Source organism: Euleptes europaea, chromosome 3 (genome assembly GCF_029931775.1).
Source record: "Euleptes europaea isolate rEulEur1 chromosome 3, rEulEur1.hap1, whole genome shotgun sequence".
Taxonomy (NCBI): Eukaryota; Metazoa; Chordata; class Lepidosauria; order Squamata; family Sphaerodactylidae; genus Euleptes; species Euleptes europaea.
In genome coordinates this window covers 41,544,800-41,561,612 of record NC_079314.1, presented here as the reverse complement: position 1 = coordinate 41,561,612, position 16,813 = coordinate 41,544,800, and the positions used below count along the sequence as shown (strand labels likewise).

Here is a 16,813-nt window from a genome sequence, read left to right as displayed (position 1 = left end):
AGTTCGCCTGGAGAAAATGGCCACTTTGGCAATTGGACTCTATGGCATTGAAGTCTCTCCCCTCCCCAAACCCCAGCCTCCTCAAGCTCCGCCCCAAAAATCTCCCAACGGTGGTGAAGAGGGACCTGGCAACCCTACACTGCAGTCATAGACTATGAAACTATTTTACAAGCTTGATGTAAACCAGGGATGGGGAACCTTTTTTCCGCCAAGGGCTATTTGGATATTTATAACATCATTTGCGGGCCATACAAAATTATCGACTTAACTCACCCCCACCCCCGCGCGTGCGCGTGCATTCTGGCCCTGCCCCCTTTAACCCCTCCATGTCACCACTTCTGCCCCCAGCCCTCTTGTAGTACCGAGGGAATATGTTTCTCCATGGCCCAGGTGCGAAAGGGTTAACACAGTTTCTTGGGTGGTCCTAGCGGCTCCATAGCTAATGACTCCTCTGCAAGGGGGAAAAAAATGTTCACTTTCTCAGCAAAAACTCACATCTGCCTTGAATAGAGGCTATTCCTGTCCACGGGAGGGGGCGGATCGCCCGTCTTAGATCCTTCTGAGCTAGAGATCTGCCATGACCCACGAAGGGCCAGACCAAATGGTTTCGCGGGCCTTAAATGGCCCCCGGGCCTGATGTTCCCCACCCCTGATGTAAACAATGTGTCAGAAGCACTTTGAATATTTTAAAACACCATATCAGTGACACTGACTCCGCAGCTTGTGTAGAACAGCATCCACAACCACCATCTACCGAAAGAGCCACATTTACTTCCATTCCTGGCATGAAGCCTGCACCTCAGGGAGCCTTGCAGCTTACCCATTCCTCTGGTGGTGGCTGCTTCAAGGTGGGAATTACCTGCCAACCATAACCATTATAAGAGCAATACTGCTGAAAGCAAATGACTGAGCTGTGGTTGGTCATGATTATATTTGTCGGGCTTTTATAGAAGCAGAAAGGGAATGAAGTATTTATATTATCTGCTCTGTGAATTGGTTTTGATTTTACCATGGTCCCCTTGTCAAATACGAGAGCTGAACAACTGCTTAAGGAGATATGACAGAGACATGTCCAATGTATCAGTGGGCATGCACTCATTTCTCTGTTCTCCGTCAAAGCGACAGATAAAACTTCTTGCTTTTGCTGCTCTGCTTGGAGTACAAAATGAATGGGCCGACACATTATGCATGCCTGATGCAGATGATGTCAACAAAGCCATTAATCAGACAAGGCAAGCCACAGTGTTTGATATTGACGTGTTCAGTGTGATTCGCATTCACTCTCCATGCTAAAGAAATAATAGATTTCCATAATTATTTACATTCAGCAACCACATCTCCAGTTAGTTCAATGTCAGCATCAATGGAGCCCCCCTACTCCTTCTCTTCATCCCTAAGCGTGTGCTCATTTTCAATCTTTTTTAAAAAATTCAGCCACAAAATCAATATATTGATATAAGCGTGCACAAAAAATATCAGGGGTGATGTGATGCTACTGATTATGACAGCACCCTCCATTTGAAAATCCTAACTATTTAAAGCATGTGCGGAAGAATATATTCCTACAACTGTGAAAATGTAGTGGAAGGGTAGACATGTGGCAGACCCTTGCCCAAACTGATTCCAGCGCTTGTGGATTGACTGCCAAGAAAAGCAGGAGTAATTCGAGTGTGTGGAAAAGCCCTGTGAGAAACATGAAAACAAATAAACAAATAAAGAGGGCCCCTAAAATATATTTAACATATTTCCTTTGCATTCTAAACAACACACATTCTATCTTAAAACAACTACCTTTTTTTGTAGTTTCTGAATGCATACTTACCCCCAACACAATCAGCTAAACCTTTCCTTGAGAATGAACAAAATTAAAAGGACGATAGTCTAGCTAAGAATTCACACGGCTTCTATTCAGCTGTTAGCATTTACATTACCCCAATTATAGTGCCAGTTACGCTACTGTACATCCTTTTTTGCTCGGAAGTGTAATGAAACATCTAACAGGGCTTCTTAAACTGTGCTCTGGGGACCATCTGTGATCCTTGGTATACTTTCAGATGATCTTATTCCCTCATACTAAGTGCCACAATGGAAGGGAGATTGCCAGTTCGATAAGAATGAATTACTGTGGTGACGTGACTCACACACACATCCAGTTGCATAGAAACACACCAGTGGCTCCCATGTTAGCTATGTGCGTACATGATGAGCACCTGAATCAAACTCCTACAAGTTTTAACCAAATACTGTATGAGCATGCCAGTCAACACAACCCTGCAAGAGGTATTATTTCTTGTATGAGAGAGAAAAGGGATGCCACTTCTAGAACTGTGCCAGTCACATTAAGCACTTGTATTAAAATCATTAAAAATACAATTAAACTCTGCTGTATATTTAATTGGGGGCCTTTTAAATCAATTAATTTAACTGATTAAAACACTGCAGCCTGAATTTCAACAGACACCCCAGACCTCTATGCCTAGTTAGTACAGAAAAAAGCTGGCTGCACTCATGTCAGAGCCACTATGTGCTCTTCTAACATAGCAAAACATGACCACTATTCATTTTTTAAAAAACTGTCCAACTAAGCCAAAATTGTAGAGTACCAAAAACTCTCTTGAATTTACACTGACTAGATATTTCTGGGCCCTGACCTGATGGCCCAGGATAGCCTGATGTCATCAGATCTCAGAAGCTAAGCAGGGTCAGTCCTAGCTAGTACTTGTACGGGAGACCACCAAAGAATACAAGGGTTGCTATGCAGAGGAAGGCAATGGCAAACCACCTCTGTTAGTCTCTTGCCTTGAAAACCCTACTGAGTTGCCATAAGTCATCTGTGATTTGATGATGATGAAGAAGAGTTGGTTTTTATATGCCAATTTTCTCTACCTTTTAAGGAGAATCAAACCGGTTTACAATCTCCTTCCCTTCCTCTCCCCACAACAGGCACCTTGACACCTTGTGAGGTAGGTGAGGCTGAAAGAGCTCTAAGAGAACTGTGACAAGCCCAAGGTGGCTTCATGCGTAGGAGTGAGGAAACCAACCCGGTTCACCATATCAGAGTCCAGTTCACCAGATTAAATTAGAGTCCGGTTCACCAGAGTCCGTCGCTCATGTGGAGGAGAGGGGAACCAAACCTGTTTCTCCAGATTAGAGTCTGCCACTCTTAACCACTAACTGACACTTTACACACACACACATATTTCTTGCACAAAATTCAAACTGTAGTGTTCTATAAAAAGTGAATGGCACAACAACCAAGAAAACTACAGAGATTGTATAACCTTGCGGAGCATATCATCAGTTCAATTAGGAAGGATATTTAAGTACGATAGTATTTTTACACTGTGAAACAGATTTTGATTACAGTTATCCAATTTAGTGATAAAGAGATGTGTTTACAAATTGTTATTACTGCTGTTAATTATTGGTTTCATTATATCATTGATGTACAAATCAGATTCCAAAGTAAGAAAATTGACATGTTCTGGCTCTGGGTACAGTCTTTTTAAAGACAAACTTCCTTCATCAAGTTGTTTGTGAATTATAACTTTTCAGTTCGACCTTGTTTTCATACACTCAAAAATGAGTGCAAAATTAGATCCTATTAAATAATCATGCGTGTCAGCTATGACTCACTGGTAACTGAGTACCGTTTCTGGTAATAAATTGAGAACCTTATTATCTAAGTTTATAACTGCCAGCCACATGCATAAGATACAATCATAATGTTTTACTAAATTATATTCATGTCATACTTCAGCTGAAATGAATACTGTTGCAGTGTAAACGCTTACCAGGGGAAACAATACAGCAATATGATCTTTAAATTATTTTATTTTCCTAGGCTTGGTAGGGGCCTGTTCCCCATGTTGTCCTTACTCCCTGCTTTTTGTTTGGGCGCTCGGCAAGGTTTGAGACCGGCTTTGCATCAAATGCTTCACATCTCCTTTCTTTCCCCATATTTGCTATCAGCCCACCTAAGAACCAAACTCGTATTTTTTGTGTTTGCATCAGTATTAAAAGTGAGCATTATTTCCCAAGGGCTGGATATGTCAGCAATGCTGTCATCCCACCGTCAGCAAACCCAACCCCCCTTTTTTATTTTGGCGCATGTGCCCAGTGAACATCGGGGGGGGGGTGATACTGGAGGTCAGATTTTGCATTTGTTCAGACCATAGGTGCTTCTACAGTGTGACCACTCATACGATTTCAAGCACATAGATATTGGAGCACAACAAGCACTAAGAATATTGAATTGTGGGGAGGGGGTGCATCAAAGGTTATATCTCATGCTTACAAGAATGAAACGAATGAAAATGCTGCAAAAAAGGAAACAACAGAGTTTGCACTGGCAGAAATAGACCCACTAACCCAATGAATGCACTATCGCTTATGTGTAGGGGGAAACTTTTTTGATGTCATGTTGTTTGTGTGTTTGTCTGTTTTTCTGGCAAGACAGGCAAAGGAGTACATTATAATGGGTGTGTCAGTGAGAGAAAGAGAGAGAGAGATGTGCATAGGCTTGCTCACACCCCAGAAGCACCCTGAGCCAGCAGCTCTGGCAGCCAACACACTCTTGCCTCCTCTCTCTGGGACAGGAGCAGAGATGTGCTAACATGGTGAGGGAACCCGGGAGAGCGAGGCAAGCAGCCAGTGCGCCCGCCTTCCCCAATTGCTTCAGCACAGTACTTCAGCGCTACTGCAACCAATACCCCCCCAAAAAAAAGGCTGATGGAAGAGAAATGGAGCGGAGGGAAGGGGAGGAAGAAGGTGGGAGTAAGAGCAAGTGGTCACTTTGCTGCAATAAATTATTCGGGTCCACTTTTCCGGCTCCCATTTATTGCCACCATATTTCTTTTGCCGGTAAAAAAACCACCTGAAAAATACCAAATGGGTTTTTTGGTTTTTTTTTTTTTTTTAAATTCAGCATATTGATATGCACACCCCTCGTAGATATCCAAGTCTTTTTTTGCACATTTTCAAGACAGATTTGATTGGAAATAAACACCCAAATAACAAAACTGATTTACTTGCTCCAAAACGTATTCTCCAATTTTCCAAATAAATTTTGGGGTATGTGACTTAGAAAAAAACTGAATTGTTGACTTATCATAATTAATAGTAAGTCCCTCTTGTCTGCAATAATCAGCAATAATTTACTAAACATCACATTCCCACAGGTATACTGATGCACAAAGCATCATCAGAGGAGGAGAAGGAGGAGAAGAAGAAGAGTTGGTTTTTATATGCCGACTTTCTCTACTACTTAAAGGAGACTCAAACCGGTGTACAATCACCTTCCCTTCCCTAGAGAAGAACAGATATTGGGGAGTTTGACAATATAGGAGCATGTGAATTAAATTTAAAGAGGTTGCCAAATCAGATAATTATAAATTAAACAACAAAGGTGCCAAAAAGAATCCTTGTCTAACCCCTTTACGTATTAGGAAAGCCCTTGAAGGGTGACCCTCCTGTATACACCTCAACTGGGCTGAAGTAGACTAATATAACTGATAAATCAGCCAAAGTAATTTAACGTCTATAGCCATCTTTTCGGATTGTTCCCACAGTCGTCGACAGAGGATTAAATCAAATGCTGCCTGAAGATCCATAAACGTGACATATAAATGACTACTTGGATAAGAAATGTATCCCCTTGCTAGATGATAGAGAAGTACACAGTGATCCACTGTTGATCTCCCAGCCATAAAACCCACCTGCTCTGGGCCAATTAACCCTTTCTCAAAAACCCATTCTTTATGCTTTCATTGAAGCATATAATTTCCCAGTTACAGAGAGAAGACTAATTGGTCTATAGTTAGGCAGGTCCTTTCTATTTCCCTTTTTATAGACTAGAGGAATTATAGCCTTTCACCAGATACTGTGAAAACTTGGGACTAGCAGCGCTCTTCAAAAATTTACCCCAGAATTGGAAAAGTTCAGCAGGAACCATGTTAGGACCGGGGGCTTTCCCCATCTTCATTTTCCTAATCAGAGGCCTCACTTCTTCACTGGTAATTGAAGGCCAAGAGGGTAGTTTACTCCCAATAACAGAGGATGCCTCTGTTTACATAGGGACATCAAACAGCTGGTGATCCCACCTTTGGGCAGGGATACAGAAAAGCACAACATTCCTAGATTCTATTGAAGATGATATCAACTCCAGAATTCCTGTGTATTATTACTTTTCCAAGCCCACCTCAAGGAACTCCAAGCCTTTCTAATGGTCTCACACTTTTTGCATCAGCACAAAGATCTAAAATCCTGCTTAAGTTGAAATAAAGTCATAAAGAGCCTTGGGTCCTGATATTTCCTATAGTCTCTATAGCAGTGGTTCCCAACCTTTTTTTGACCAGGGACCACTAGGACTTTTTTGCTCGGTGCAGGGACCCCAAGGTTCAAAATAAAAATTCTGAGAATTTGAAAATAAACTTTAATCATAACTGTTAGTTAAACATTAAACTTAGAATAATATTTGAATATATATTTTTATAATAGAGAACTTTTAATTGAAAATATTAATTTATTATGGGTTTATAACTTTGTTTTGCGGACCTTAATTTAGTTCTCACGGACTCCTGGGGGTCCACGGACCCCTGGTTGGGAACCAGTGCTCTATAGGCTCAGTGTAATAGCTTTTTCAAATCTTTCACTCCTTATCAAACCACGGCTCCCTCCTTCTATGATAATTCATTCCATTCAATGGCACAACAAGTGCTGACTTCAACAGACCCAATAATTGAACCATTAGCTCTGCCAATGGTTCCACATATGTTACTTCCCTAAAGTGAAGAAGATCCTCTTCCTGGGGGGAGTTTAAATTTTGTTGGTATCCCATTGTGGAAGTGAGGGTACATCATATTGCTTTCAAAGATACTCCTCTGAAAAGGTCTGTAAACTCCCTTTCACAAGGTAGGGGAGTATAATCAACCATAATCTGGAGTGAAACACGTCACTACTAACAAAGGATTCTACTTGGAGCTCTAATACACTGGGGAGCAGCTCTGGAAAGACTAAAATCCAAAATGGCCTATCAACAGCCTTGCTCGGGTCTTGCAAAATGAGGGCCATACAGCTCTGTTAACTAGGAGCATAAAAGCACAGCAATGGACATGAGAACAATATCACAAGCATTGCAGAAAACTAAGAAAAGAATCAAAACATGAGACTAGCTAAATTCCACAAGCTGACAGGTTTTACCTTGCCATTCTTTTCAGAGGAATTGGCTCTAGAAAAATTGGAACTTTGAAATGGAGGGTGCTTGATCAGTTGTCCCTCAGTTTCTCTCCATTATCTGATTCTTGGATTGTGCACTTTGGGGAAAGTGTGCTAAACCTTTTTAACTCTTTACCTCCCAGCTGAGAGGGGCAATGCTTGGCCTACCCTGTAATGGGCTGACACCTCATCAATTCCTGCCATTCTGCCTTGACCCAGTCAAAACATGTTGCATGTCCTTGGTTTTTATGACCCCAACTCAGGACATTAACAGTGATCTACTTTGCTTCTCCTTGCTCTTCTCCCATTTGTCTCCATGGATTTTATGGCTGATCTATCTGGGGCCAGGGCCTCTTGTGTGTTAATCAGGGCATCCTGCATTCCCTTACCACAACAACCACAACAAAACCTCTTCAAATCATGATAGTTAAGCACTCCTCTGTTTGAATCACAATTTGTTCACAAATTGCAAACAGCACTCTCAAACTAGATCATACATGTTTTCATACTGTTAACACATTTATCTAGGATGTGTAGTTTAATCCAGTCAGTTCCAAACATGTCAGCACTATGAATATCACAGCCATTGCACAGGCATAAAGGCAGCTCATACATGCTAAACTTGCTGCTTTCAAATGATGCATGGCATGCCCAATGATTCTCCTGGAGCATTCATACTCCAAGGAACCCAGCAAATCTTGAACATAAAGCAGCACCTCCTACTCATCCAGCCACCATGTTAAATTCCATCACAGATACCAAACTACTTGAAAAGCTGCTCATTTTGAACTGTGAACAAACTGTCAAGATGATCATATGGGAAAACAGAAAATAAGCACCGTCGACAAAGTTTAATATTCAAATACCCGTTTTGCAAATTCCTGCTTAAAATGCACTGTTAATTTCACATGAATGCTTTGACTGTGAATTTTTCCACTTTCCTGTCTCAAACAGGAAGACCAAGACTGGAAACAGACCAGAGTGCCAATTTATGTTTTGATAGCAATATAAACTTTGCTGCGAATCTTGTGTGCTCCCAATCACAGCCAGAAAGGTGGACATTAAATAAAGTAAATAATAAATATTAATAATAATCAAAACATGAAATAGTTTCTTGTGTCTGTTCCCAACCTTCCTGTCCTTACTTGAACCACCAAAGTGGTTGACAGTCAAAGCATTCATTTGAAATTAACTACCAGTAGGTCTGCACTTCTATACCAATTGCACGCAAGAGCAAGCATCAAAGAGAAAAAGCTACCAAACGGTATGATTTAAAGCTTAAGCCAATTGCACATAGCTGTAATACTCACGAAGCATTCAGCAGTGACAAGTGACCAAGATCTGAAAGGGCTTTAGAGGGCATCAATTTTTGTGTACTTCAACAATATTCCACACCAGGATTCAGCTATGTTTTGTTGCTACCAACTATTACTAGACAATGGTTTATTTATGAGATTCCCAAAGAACTTATTCTTAACAAGGAAATAGCAACAGAACAAGCAGAATATCACTTACACATGAAATGATTAATTATAGATCACTAGTTTCAAAAATGTGACCACACAATCCACATCTTAAAAGCTAAACTGCAAAGGTTTTAATATACAAACCAAAAAGGTACACTTTTCTTTCTTTTTCAGGTTCTTCCTACTCCTCTTGCCACAGCAGAATTAAAAACAAATATGCACAGTAAAGAAAAACAGAAGCACTTTTCTGTTTTAGCAGTTTTACCACTTTATTAATGTCAGCAGAAAGTGATCGATGAAACCTAAGTAAATATGAATTCCTTTCAGTGTCTTTTATCTGCAAATTTTGCACTTTTGTGGAGGAAAACAAAACTATTGTGCATGCTTCTGCGAATGTGGCAGTTAAGTGCTGAAGGGAAAAAAAGTCTTTACTATTATAAAGTATGATCACTTCCCTTCAGGCTTGATGTGGGGCTGCCAACAGCATGTACTGGACCCCTCCACTCCCAATGGCTGGCAGGAAGACATGGAAGGCTACCATTTCAGTTCTGAGTAACAGGAAACAAAAAGATTGTCGTTGGGAGGAAAGGCAAGATTCTCAACAAGACTTAAAGGCTCCTTCTTGGATGTGTTCAAGTTTCATTTTTAAAAATGTATCTTGTAATCAAATCTGATGCTTTCTTTTTTTCAGCCTCGTAATAATATAGCAATTTTATCATCTCAAGTGAGTCACCCTTTTGTCTTCAAGCAGAGACTTGTGCCTTTCGCTCGCATAGTTCTCCAATTGTGTAATCCTGTTTTACTGTTGTATGTATTATTAAATTGTTAAATTGTTATTAAATTGTAAAATATGCCTTGAGTCTCAGAAGGAAAGGTGATAGACAGATAGACAGACAGTATACAAGGAAATTCAAATGGTTATAATCATTGGCAGTTCATAAAGCTAGTATGTTGGTCAGAAATACAGGTGCTCCTAAGGTCTAACGCAAGGCAATACATGGGACATCAGGATAGTCAATTCTTTCTTTTACTTCAGAGCTACCACATAGAGCTGCTATGGGACCAGGGAAGCAGCACTGAAGGATTTAAGTATCAAAGCCTCTCAGTATGAAGGGAGCTACCTTGGACTTAATGGAACAGGCTCAATCTGGGCAAAGACTAACACATGGAGAAATCAAAAGCTCTTTCACAAGCTCCTAGTACAAGTCTGCTAGAAATACTAAGACCTTGCATATGGTGAAATCAGAAACATCTCTTTGAGTGGGATAATTAACACACTCGGGTCATGAGATCAGCCATACAGCAACACTACCAAGTACTAGAATGCCTAAGTTAAGATACAAATATTCCAAATGCCAACACATTCTGTACAAAGTACAGTTCAACAAGGGGAGGTGAGAGGTCTACGCACCACACTCAAGGTACAAAGTAAAAGTAAAGCAGGTGACTTGTGGGACAAATTCTAACCCCAGTTATAGGACTTGGTATTTGAATGAAAACAAAGGATTCCTTTTCCCCAGGCTTAGAGAAAGGGGAGGGGAGTTTGGGGGAGGGGTCCATGTGAACTAACAGGTACGGCCCACTTGGTTGAAGGTAAAATAGAGATAGTTCCCAGTTTCTGGGAACATTTCCAAATTTGAAAAAGAGGGGAAGTTTGGGGAGAAGTAGTACTGAGGTATTCAGATGAAATTCCAACGTCCATTTTGGGCCAGTGTGCAAGGAATACATACTAGTTGAGCATGTGAGTCTAGGTCTTTTTCAGCAGGAATGTTAATAGAGAAATAGCCTCTTTTTCTAAATGTATCTTCATTAATTACTGAGAGGTAATTAATGGTCTAGGGCTGGACCTATTTTTCCTCTCAGGAAATGCACTGCATCGGAGGGTGGTGGAGTCCCAGTCTTTGGAGGTCTTTAAGCAGAGGCTAGATGGCCATCTGTCGGGAGTGCTTTGATCGTGGGATCCTGCATGGTGGGGGGAGGGTTGGGGTCACTGGGGATGTGGGGGGGAGGTAGTTGTTAATTTCCTGCATTGGCCAGGGGGTTGGATTAGATGACCCTGGTGGTCCCTTCCAACTCTATGATTCTATGAGATTATACTAAATTATGCCAAATCCTGTCCCATTTCCATTCTATTGTAGATGAACCAAAATTCACTTTCTAAACTTCATTCAAGTTGGTATTGATCAACAAGGTGATAGGAAGAGAGAAAGGCCACCCCCATTGCATGCAATAAAGGGGCCATGGCTCAGTTACAGAGCATTCATTTTGCCTGCAGAAGGTCCCAGGTTCAATGCTTGGCATCTCCACATGTAGTAGATTATGTGAAAGACCTTTACCTGAGACCCTGAAGAGATCTGCGACTGTCAGCAGAGAAGTAAGCATGATGAAGATGGCGAGACTTCCTAGTACAGGGTTAAGATGATAGTGATTGAGTGTGTGGAGGAACTGCTTCTGACTCAGTCAAGACCAAACTACAAGTTACACACAAACGTATATATAACGGGAGCATGATAGCTCTATTAGAACAGTTAAAACCTGTAGTTTTGGCTTCATTCACTCATCATTGGTGCATTGTCTTCCAATCCTCAATGACTACGGTATGTCTTACAAAATTTAAATGTGGGCAGCAGAGATTGAGGCAGTCTGGGATTATGTGTGTGTGGGTAACTAACCTAGAAAGCTGCCCTGTTGTACCACCTCTGGACAGTAATTAAGACTGTGCTTCTTTGCTGATTATTCTGTGAGGCTTCTCTGGGGAAAGGGAAGGTATGCACCGAATGCCCCACTCCATGGCCATCATCTTGCATACAGGTATGGCTTCTCTGCCACAAATACAATGGAATTTATATCATGTATGCACAATGTGCTTGCTGTTTGAGAGCTTTATCTCATACCTATGAGGTTTTATTTGAACCAGGCCTTAACACAGGAACCTGTTTTCAATCACATAGTTCAGAAGTGGTACATGCAGTACAATAGTAGGGAACAGAATGCCATTGAGCATTCAAAGAGTGCCTTTTCCTCACTAGGGAGTAACGACCATCACACATCTGAAATGGGGAAGAGACTGCGGGTCATAGGCTGTGATCTCTCCCACCTTTGCATTTCTTGTTTTAAAAGGTAAGTGCCCCATTTTGGAAACACTTACTTGTACATGCCACAGAAATGTAAACATTGTCCCTTCTCTGGCCTTGCCACTTTCCCATTAAGCTCATTCACACTCACTCAAACTACAGGGCCTGGAATTTCTTTTCCCTGGTCTAGCTCCAATCTACAGAATCAGAGGCATATTAATTTATTAGGCCTGACTCTTCCTCTAAAGAACTCGGTACCACATTACAGAGTTTCCACACCGCTTACAGTGGTTGATTCTTCATAGGGAAATCAATGCAAAGCCACCCAAGAAACCGTTCCATTTCCCCCTATATGAACCAACATGAAATGAAGTGCAGTTGTCCTATGCAGCCTCACGGCATTTCATGGGGCTGGCTGCAGGGGAGTTTCATTCGTCTCATTGTTGAAGAAGCAGGGGAGTTTCATTCGCCTCAGTACTGACTGGAGATAAACGGAATTCCGTAGAGATTCATGACTTAGAGCCACACCAAGTGTATGCTGGGAGTTCTGTTTCTGGCATGCCCAATTATTTTACAAACCTAATTTTCAGGTACATGGGGTCCCACTTTGGATAGGGATCACAGTGCCTGGAGTGTATGGGGGGGGGGGGCTTAAATCTTCACTCTGTGCCTTTCTTCAGACTTGAAACAGCCCTGAAGAGCTACTGTTTTGCCCCACTGGACTAAACTTCCAGGCCCCCACACATCTGAAAATTAAGATGGGAGTTCGGAACAGGAAACTCTCACCACATGACTGGTTTGGCTGTCTGGATTGCGAAAGAGCACTAACTCGGCTTAATGCAAGAATATTTTGAGATAATTCATCAAAATGCAAAAGAGACACACTAGGTTGGATCCAGACTAATTTGGCAATTTCTGCTGATTCTCCCTTGTATCATTTCCATGTCCCGTACCCCCAGGAGCAGCATTTTCTGGTGATCAGTGGGCTGCAGAGGGAGCGGGAGGCAGGTAAGTTCTGCCATTGGAAATGTTAGTCTGGAAATTTTAGTCCGACCCACTGATTCTACTGCCTTATCTAACCAAAGTATTAATGGCAATCTGGTGTGCACAGGCTGTGAAGACCACACAGAAAGAACAAAATTTAGTACTGAATGTAGAATCCTGAGAGTTTCAACTTCTTTTTCTTTAAGAAAAGAAAGCAAAACAAAATTTCTAGTCTTATGGCTTTAAATGTATGGTTGAAAGCACATATAAAATTGTTGCTAAAATCCCTGCAGCCAAAAGAGTTGCTGATTAAGGTTTCAAATGGCAAACCAATACTTCATTTCCCTACACAGCTCTTTGTCCTTCTCCATAGCTAGAAAAGCCAAGAAAAATACTAAAGCACATGGAATAGATTATGCCATCATTTCCTTACTTCACATAATTTACTCAAGTCACCAAATTTTGTTTATCTTGATGAAGCTACTGATCTTTCACATAACAAGCCCTGGGTATGTGTTAACCACACTGTTTAAACAAGTTTCCTTAAACGCAGCATCTTTATTTATTTTTACCAAGCCTTTCCCAGTCATCACTTTCACCCATAAAATTAAATCCAATTATTCTATAAAAATATACCATATGCACTATAAAACTTCCTAACTGACAACGCTATAGTTAAATATAGCACTGTGACTAAGAAAGCAATCCTAAGCAGATCTACTCAGAATCCTACTCAAGTCTATTTCATGGGGCTTACTTCCAGGAACGTACTGTTAGGATTTCATCATAAGAGCATGAAGTACAACACTAGCCAATTGTAAGCCCTTGGCCCACAGAACCAGAAATCACCACAAAGTCGTATAGAGTCCAAACAGATGGTTTTTACTGATCAAATAGGCATACAGTGCAAACGAATAAAATGACAGCTATGAAAGGCTCACTAGCTGGGAGATATTATAAGGCAGTAAAGGCGGGAGATTACACGCAGGAGATTACACGCAGGAATACAGTTTCCCAGGAGCTGAGTTCCCAGGCTTAGGCATGCGACCTTGGGGGGCAGACAATACAGCACAGAGACAGAGGCAATAACGAAACCGAGATAGCAGCCTGACACCAATAAAAAGTTAATGGGACAAGCAACCTAGTAGTCATTTTAAATTATTTTCTCTAGCACAAGCTAAACAGCAGTTTGCATCAATGTATCTTCCTCAGGGTCATGAAAGTATGGTACCCACAGACAGGACTGGGGGATGATTCTTATCATCTGTAATAGCAAGAATTGACCCCAAAGTCAAATGCCCTTTGGGTTGTCTGCAGCAACCAGGCTCATTCAGAGTGGACTATTTCACCAGCAATTATCCAAAATTTAATTACAGAACCACAGAGAACAGGACATGTGTCTTCAATGAGTCTCACGTGAGGCTGTTGCGCTCTCCAACATTCGGTAGCTCATGTGAAGCATTACATACATATGACTAACACAGCTACCCACTGTGAATATACATATGACAGCAAGGGAAGAATTTGTTTCTGCTACTCAAAATCTTGCCATCTCAAGAAACATTAAGCAAAAGGGGACAACAATGTTAATACTAACCAGGTACCCATTTGTTTCCAAATAGACCCCCATAAATAATTCGATTGACTCACATACAAGTTTTGTTACCAATGATCGGTCATTACCAAATGGCTTATACAAACCCCTTCCATGCTGGACATCTGATCATTGTATGAGTTCAGAACTAGTAAAACAACAACCTTTTCAATCAAACAAAGCGAAGCAAGAATTTCACAGCCATACTTCTGTAAGTTGCATTTTGTAAGCCACACACACAATGCATAGTATGAAATGCACAACTTGGAGTGACATAACAACACACTTCAGTTCATAACAGAGCCAGATTTGCAGGCAAACCTAAAATCAACACTATATAGCAGTTTGTGTATTGACCTTTCTTAAAATGCACAGCCATCTGCACCTAGAACATCTGTTTTTTAAAGAGAGAATGAGACCTGCAAACCATTTGGCTGTCACTCCTTGTTCTTTTTATCTGTCAATGCAAGCTGATGCAGATGATTAAAAACTATACTCCATTTTGCTAACCTTTATATACAGGAACTATAAATAAAGGGTGGGGGGAAATACAGCAACAACTGTTAAGCTAGAGCAGCACACTGGATAAAACACATCCCATCCACTATGATTATTTCTGTTCTTCTTTCTATGAATAGATTCGGCTGTCAGCTTTAGAGGAAAACCGTATTTCCTTGGTCCTCTAAAACTCCATTTCTATTAATAAATACATCTGGCTCTTTTCAATTAGAGATGCAGCATTTTTTTTCTTGTAGTTAAAAAAGGGCACTTACAATCACCAGTGATTCAAAATAGTTTGTGATGTAGACCTTACAAAACATTGAACAATTAACTAGGGTCCTCACAGAGGTTCACAAGACCAACTGACAAAGCACAACACTCTTTCACCTGCATATGCCAGCACCTCTGACTTGATCACATGAACCCATATGCAATATAAATCTCTTCTGATGTTACTACAGTTCCAAGTGCACCAGTTCAAGCCTATTCACTTAACTGTGCTCACTAATGCATATTGTTCAGCATGTTTCCTCTCACATGGTTACAATGCAGCCACAACACTGAATGTATTCAAATGTATACCATTACATCGTAACATGCAATACGCCCAACTGTCAAATACACAGGATGCAGGCTTAGAAAATGGAAACAGACACTCACACCCAAGTATTTAATACATGTTCTCTGCCCATATACCCATAAATACACAATCTCAGAAGACATTCGTGTATACCTCTCTGCATATAAGCTGGTGCACAGACAGCCACAGACAAATTAGAATTATCAGATGATGCATTTTAAAAAATAAGGACTCAATGAATGAACATCCTTCAGTGCATGTCCTCTTGCACGTTATAGCTCTTTCCTAAAGCATCAGTTCTGTGCAGGTCAACGTTGTTTTATGGGACTAGGGAGGCATAAAAGGAGAGCTACTGAAGTCCTTTCTCAGAGCTGTGGGTCTTTTAGACTGCAGGTGGTCTTTGACCTCTGAGGCTCTTCTGAGCCAGGAGGGCGGCTGCGTCTATGGGGGGTGGGCCTCTATTTTGTTAGGCTAGAAATGCGCTTTGCTACACATTTCTGTTGGACGCTGTGGTGATAAGAGTTGTTGGATGCGCCTACAGAATGGCCGCATAGGCACGGGAGGCTTTGCCTTGGACTTGCCCCTCTCTAGAGGCACCTTTTCCCCATCTGAATTCTCCAAACTCAACGATCAGCCCCCACGCAGAGTTTGGAGAATTCAGATGGGGGAAAGGTGCACCTAGAAAGCGGCAAGGCAAGACCTCCCGTGCATAAGCGGCCAACGTCTACCCTATGAATCTGGGGAAGTCAGGGAGAAAGGGGCGGTCGGAGTTATCGAGGGTGGAGAAAAGCGGCGAGTTTCCGGAGCTTCGCGGGGGGGGGGTCTCCGCGACGCGCCCCGCTTCGAAGGAGGCGACCCTTTCCTCCACTCGCGCCCGCCGGCGGACGCAGCCGGAGCTGGACGGACCAACTGGCCGGGTCGCCCTCGCCTTCCTCGGCTGCAGCAGCAGCAGCAGCAGCAGCAGCAGCCCCCTTCCGCCCTTCCCTACTAGGTGCCCCGGCCCACCTCCCCCGCCAGCCCCCCAGGCAGGCAGGCAGGCAGGCAAGCAGGGGCGAGCGAGCGAGCCTTACGTTCCCAGCGTCTCCTTGAACGCGAAGATCTTGCTGATGTCGTCGGCCGGCTTCTTCCACGAGGCGCCCTCCTCGCCGTTCTCCTGGGCCATGGCAGCCGCGGCCCGGGCGGGGCGGAGGATGCTCGGCGAGGGCAGAAGGGCCGCCGCGCCGGCTTTGGCTTGCTCTCCGGGCGCTTCCTCCTCCTCCTCCTCCTCCTCGCCGGCGCGCGCCCACTTCCTGCTTGCGGCTGCTGCTGCTGCTGCCGCCTCCAGCCGGCGAGGAGCCCCCCGGGGCAAAAGTCCGCCCTCCCTCTCGCGGCTCCCTTCAGCCTCGGCTGCCTTCCCTGG

General features: G+C 42.5%; 1 protein-coding gene across 1 annotated transcript in view; it reads right to left on the bottom strand.

Moving 5' to 3' along the window:
• The window catches only part of CAMK1D (calcium/calmodulin dependent protein kinase ID), a 230,049-nt gene extending 213,472 nt beyond the window's left edge, over positions 1-16,577 (bottom strand). Inside the window, exon 1 of the mRNA XM_056846793.1 lies at positions 16,485-16,577. Within this exon, the coding sequence (XP_056702771.1) occupies positions 16,485-16,576 (92 nt within the window). The 5' untranslated portion in view covers position 16,577. The remainder of the gene's footprint in view (positions 1-16,484) is intronic.
• Between the last annotated feature and the right edge of the window lie 236 nt (positions 16,578-16,813).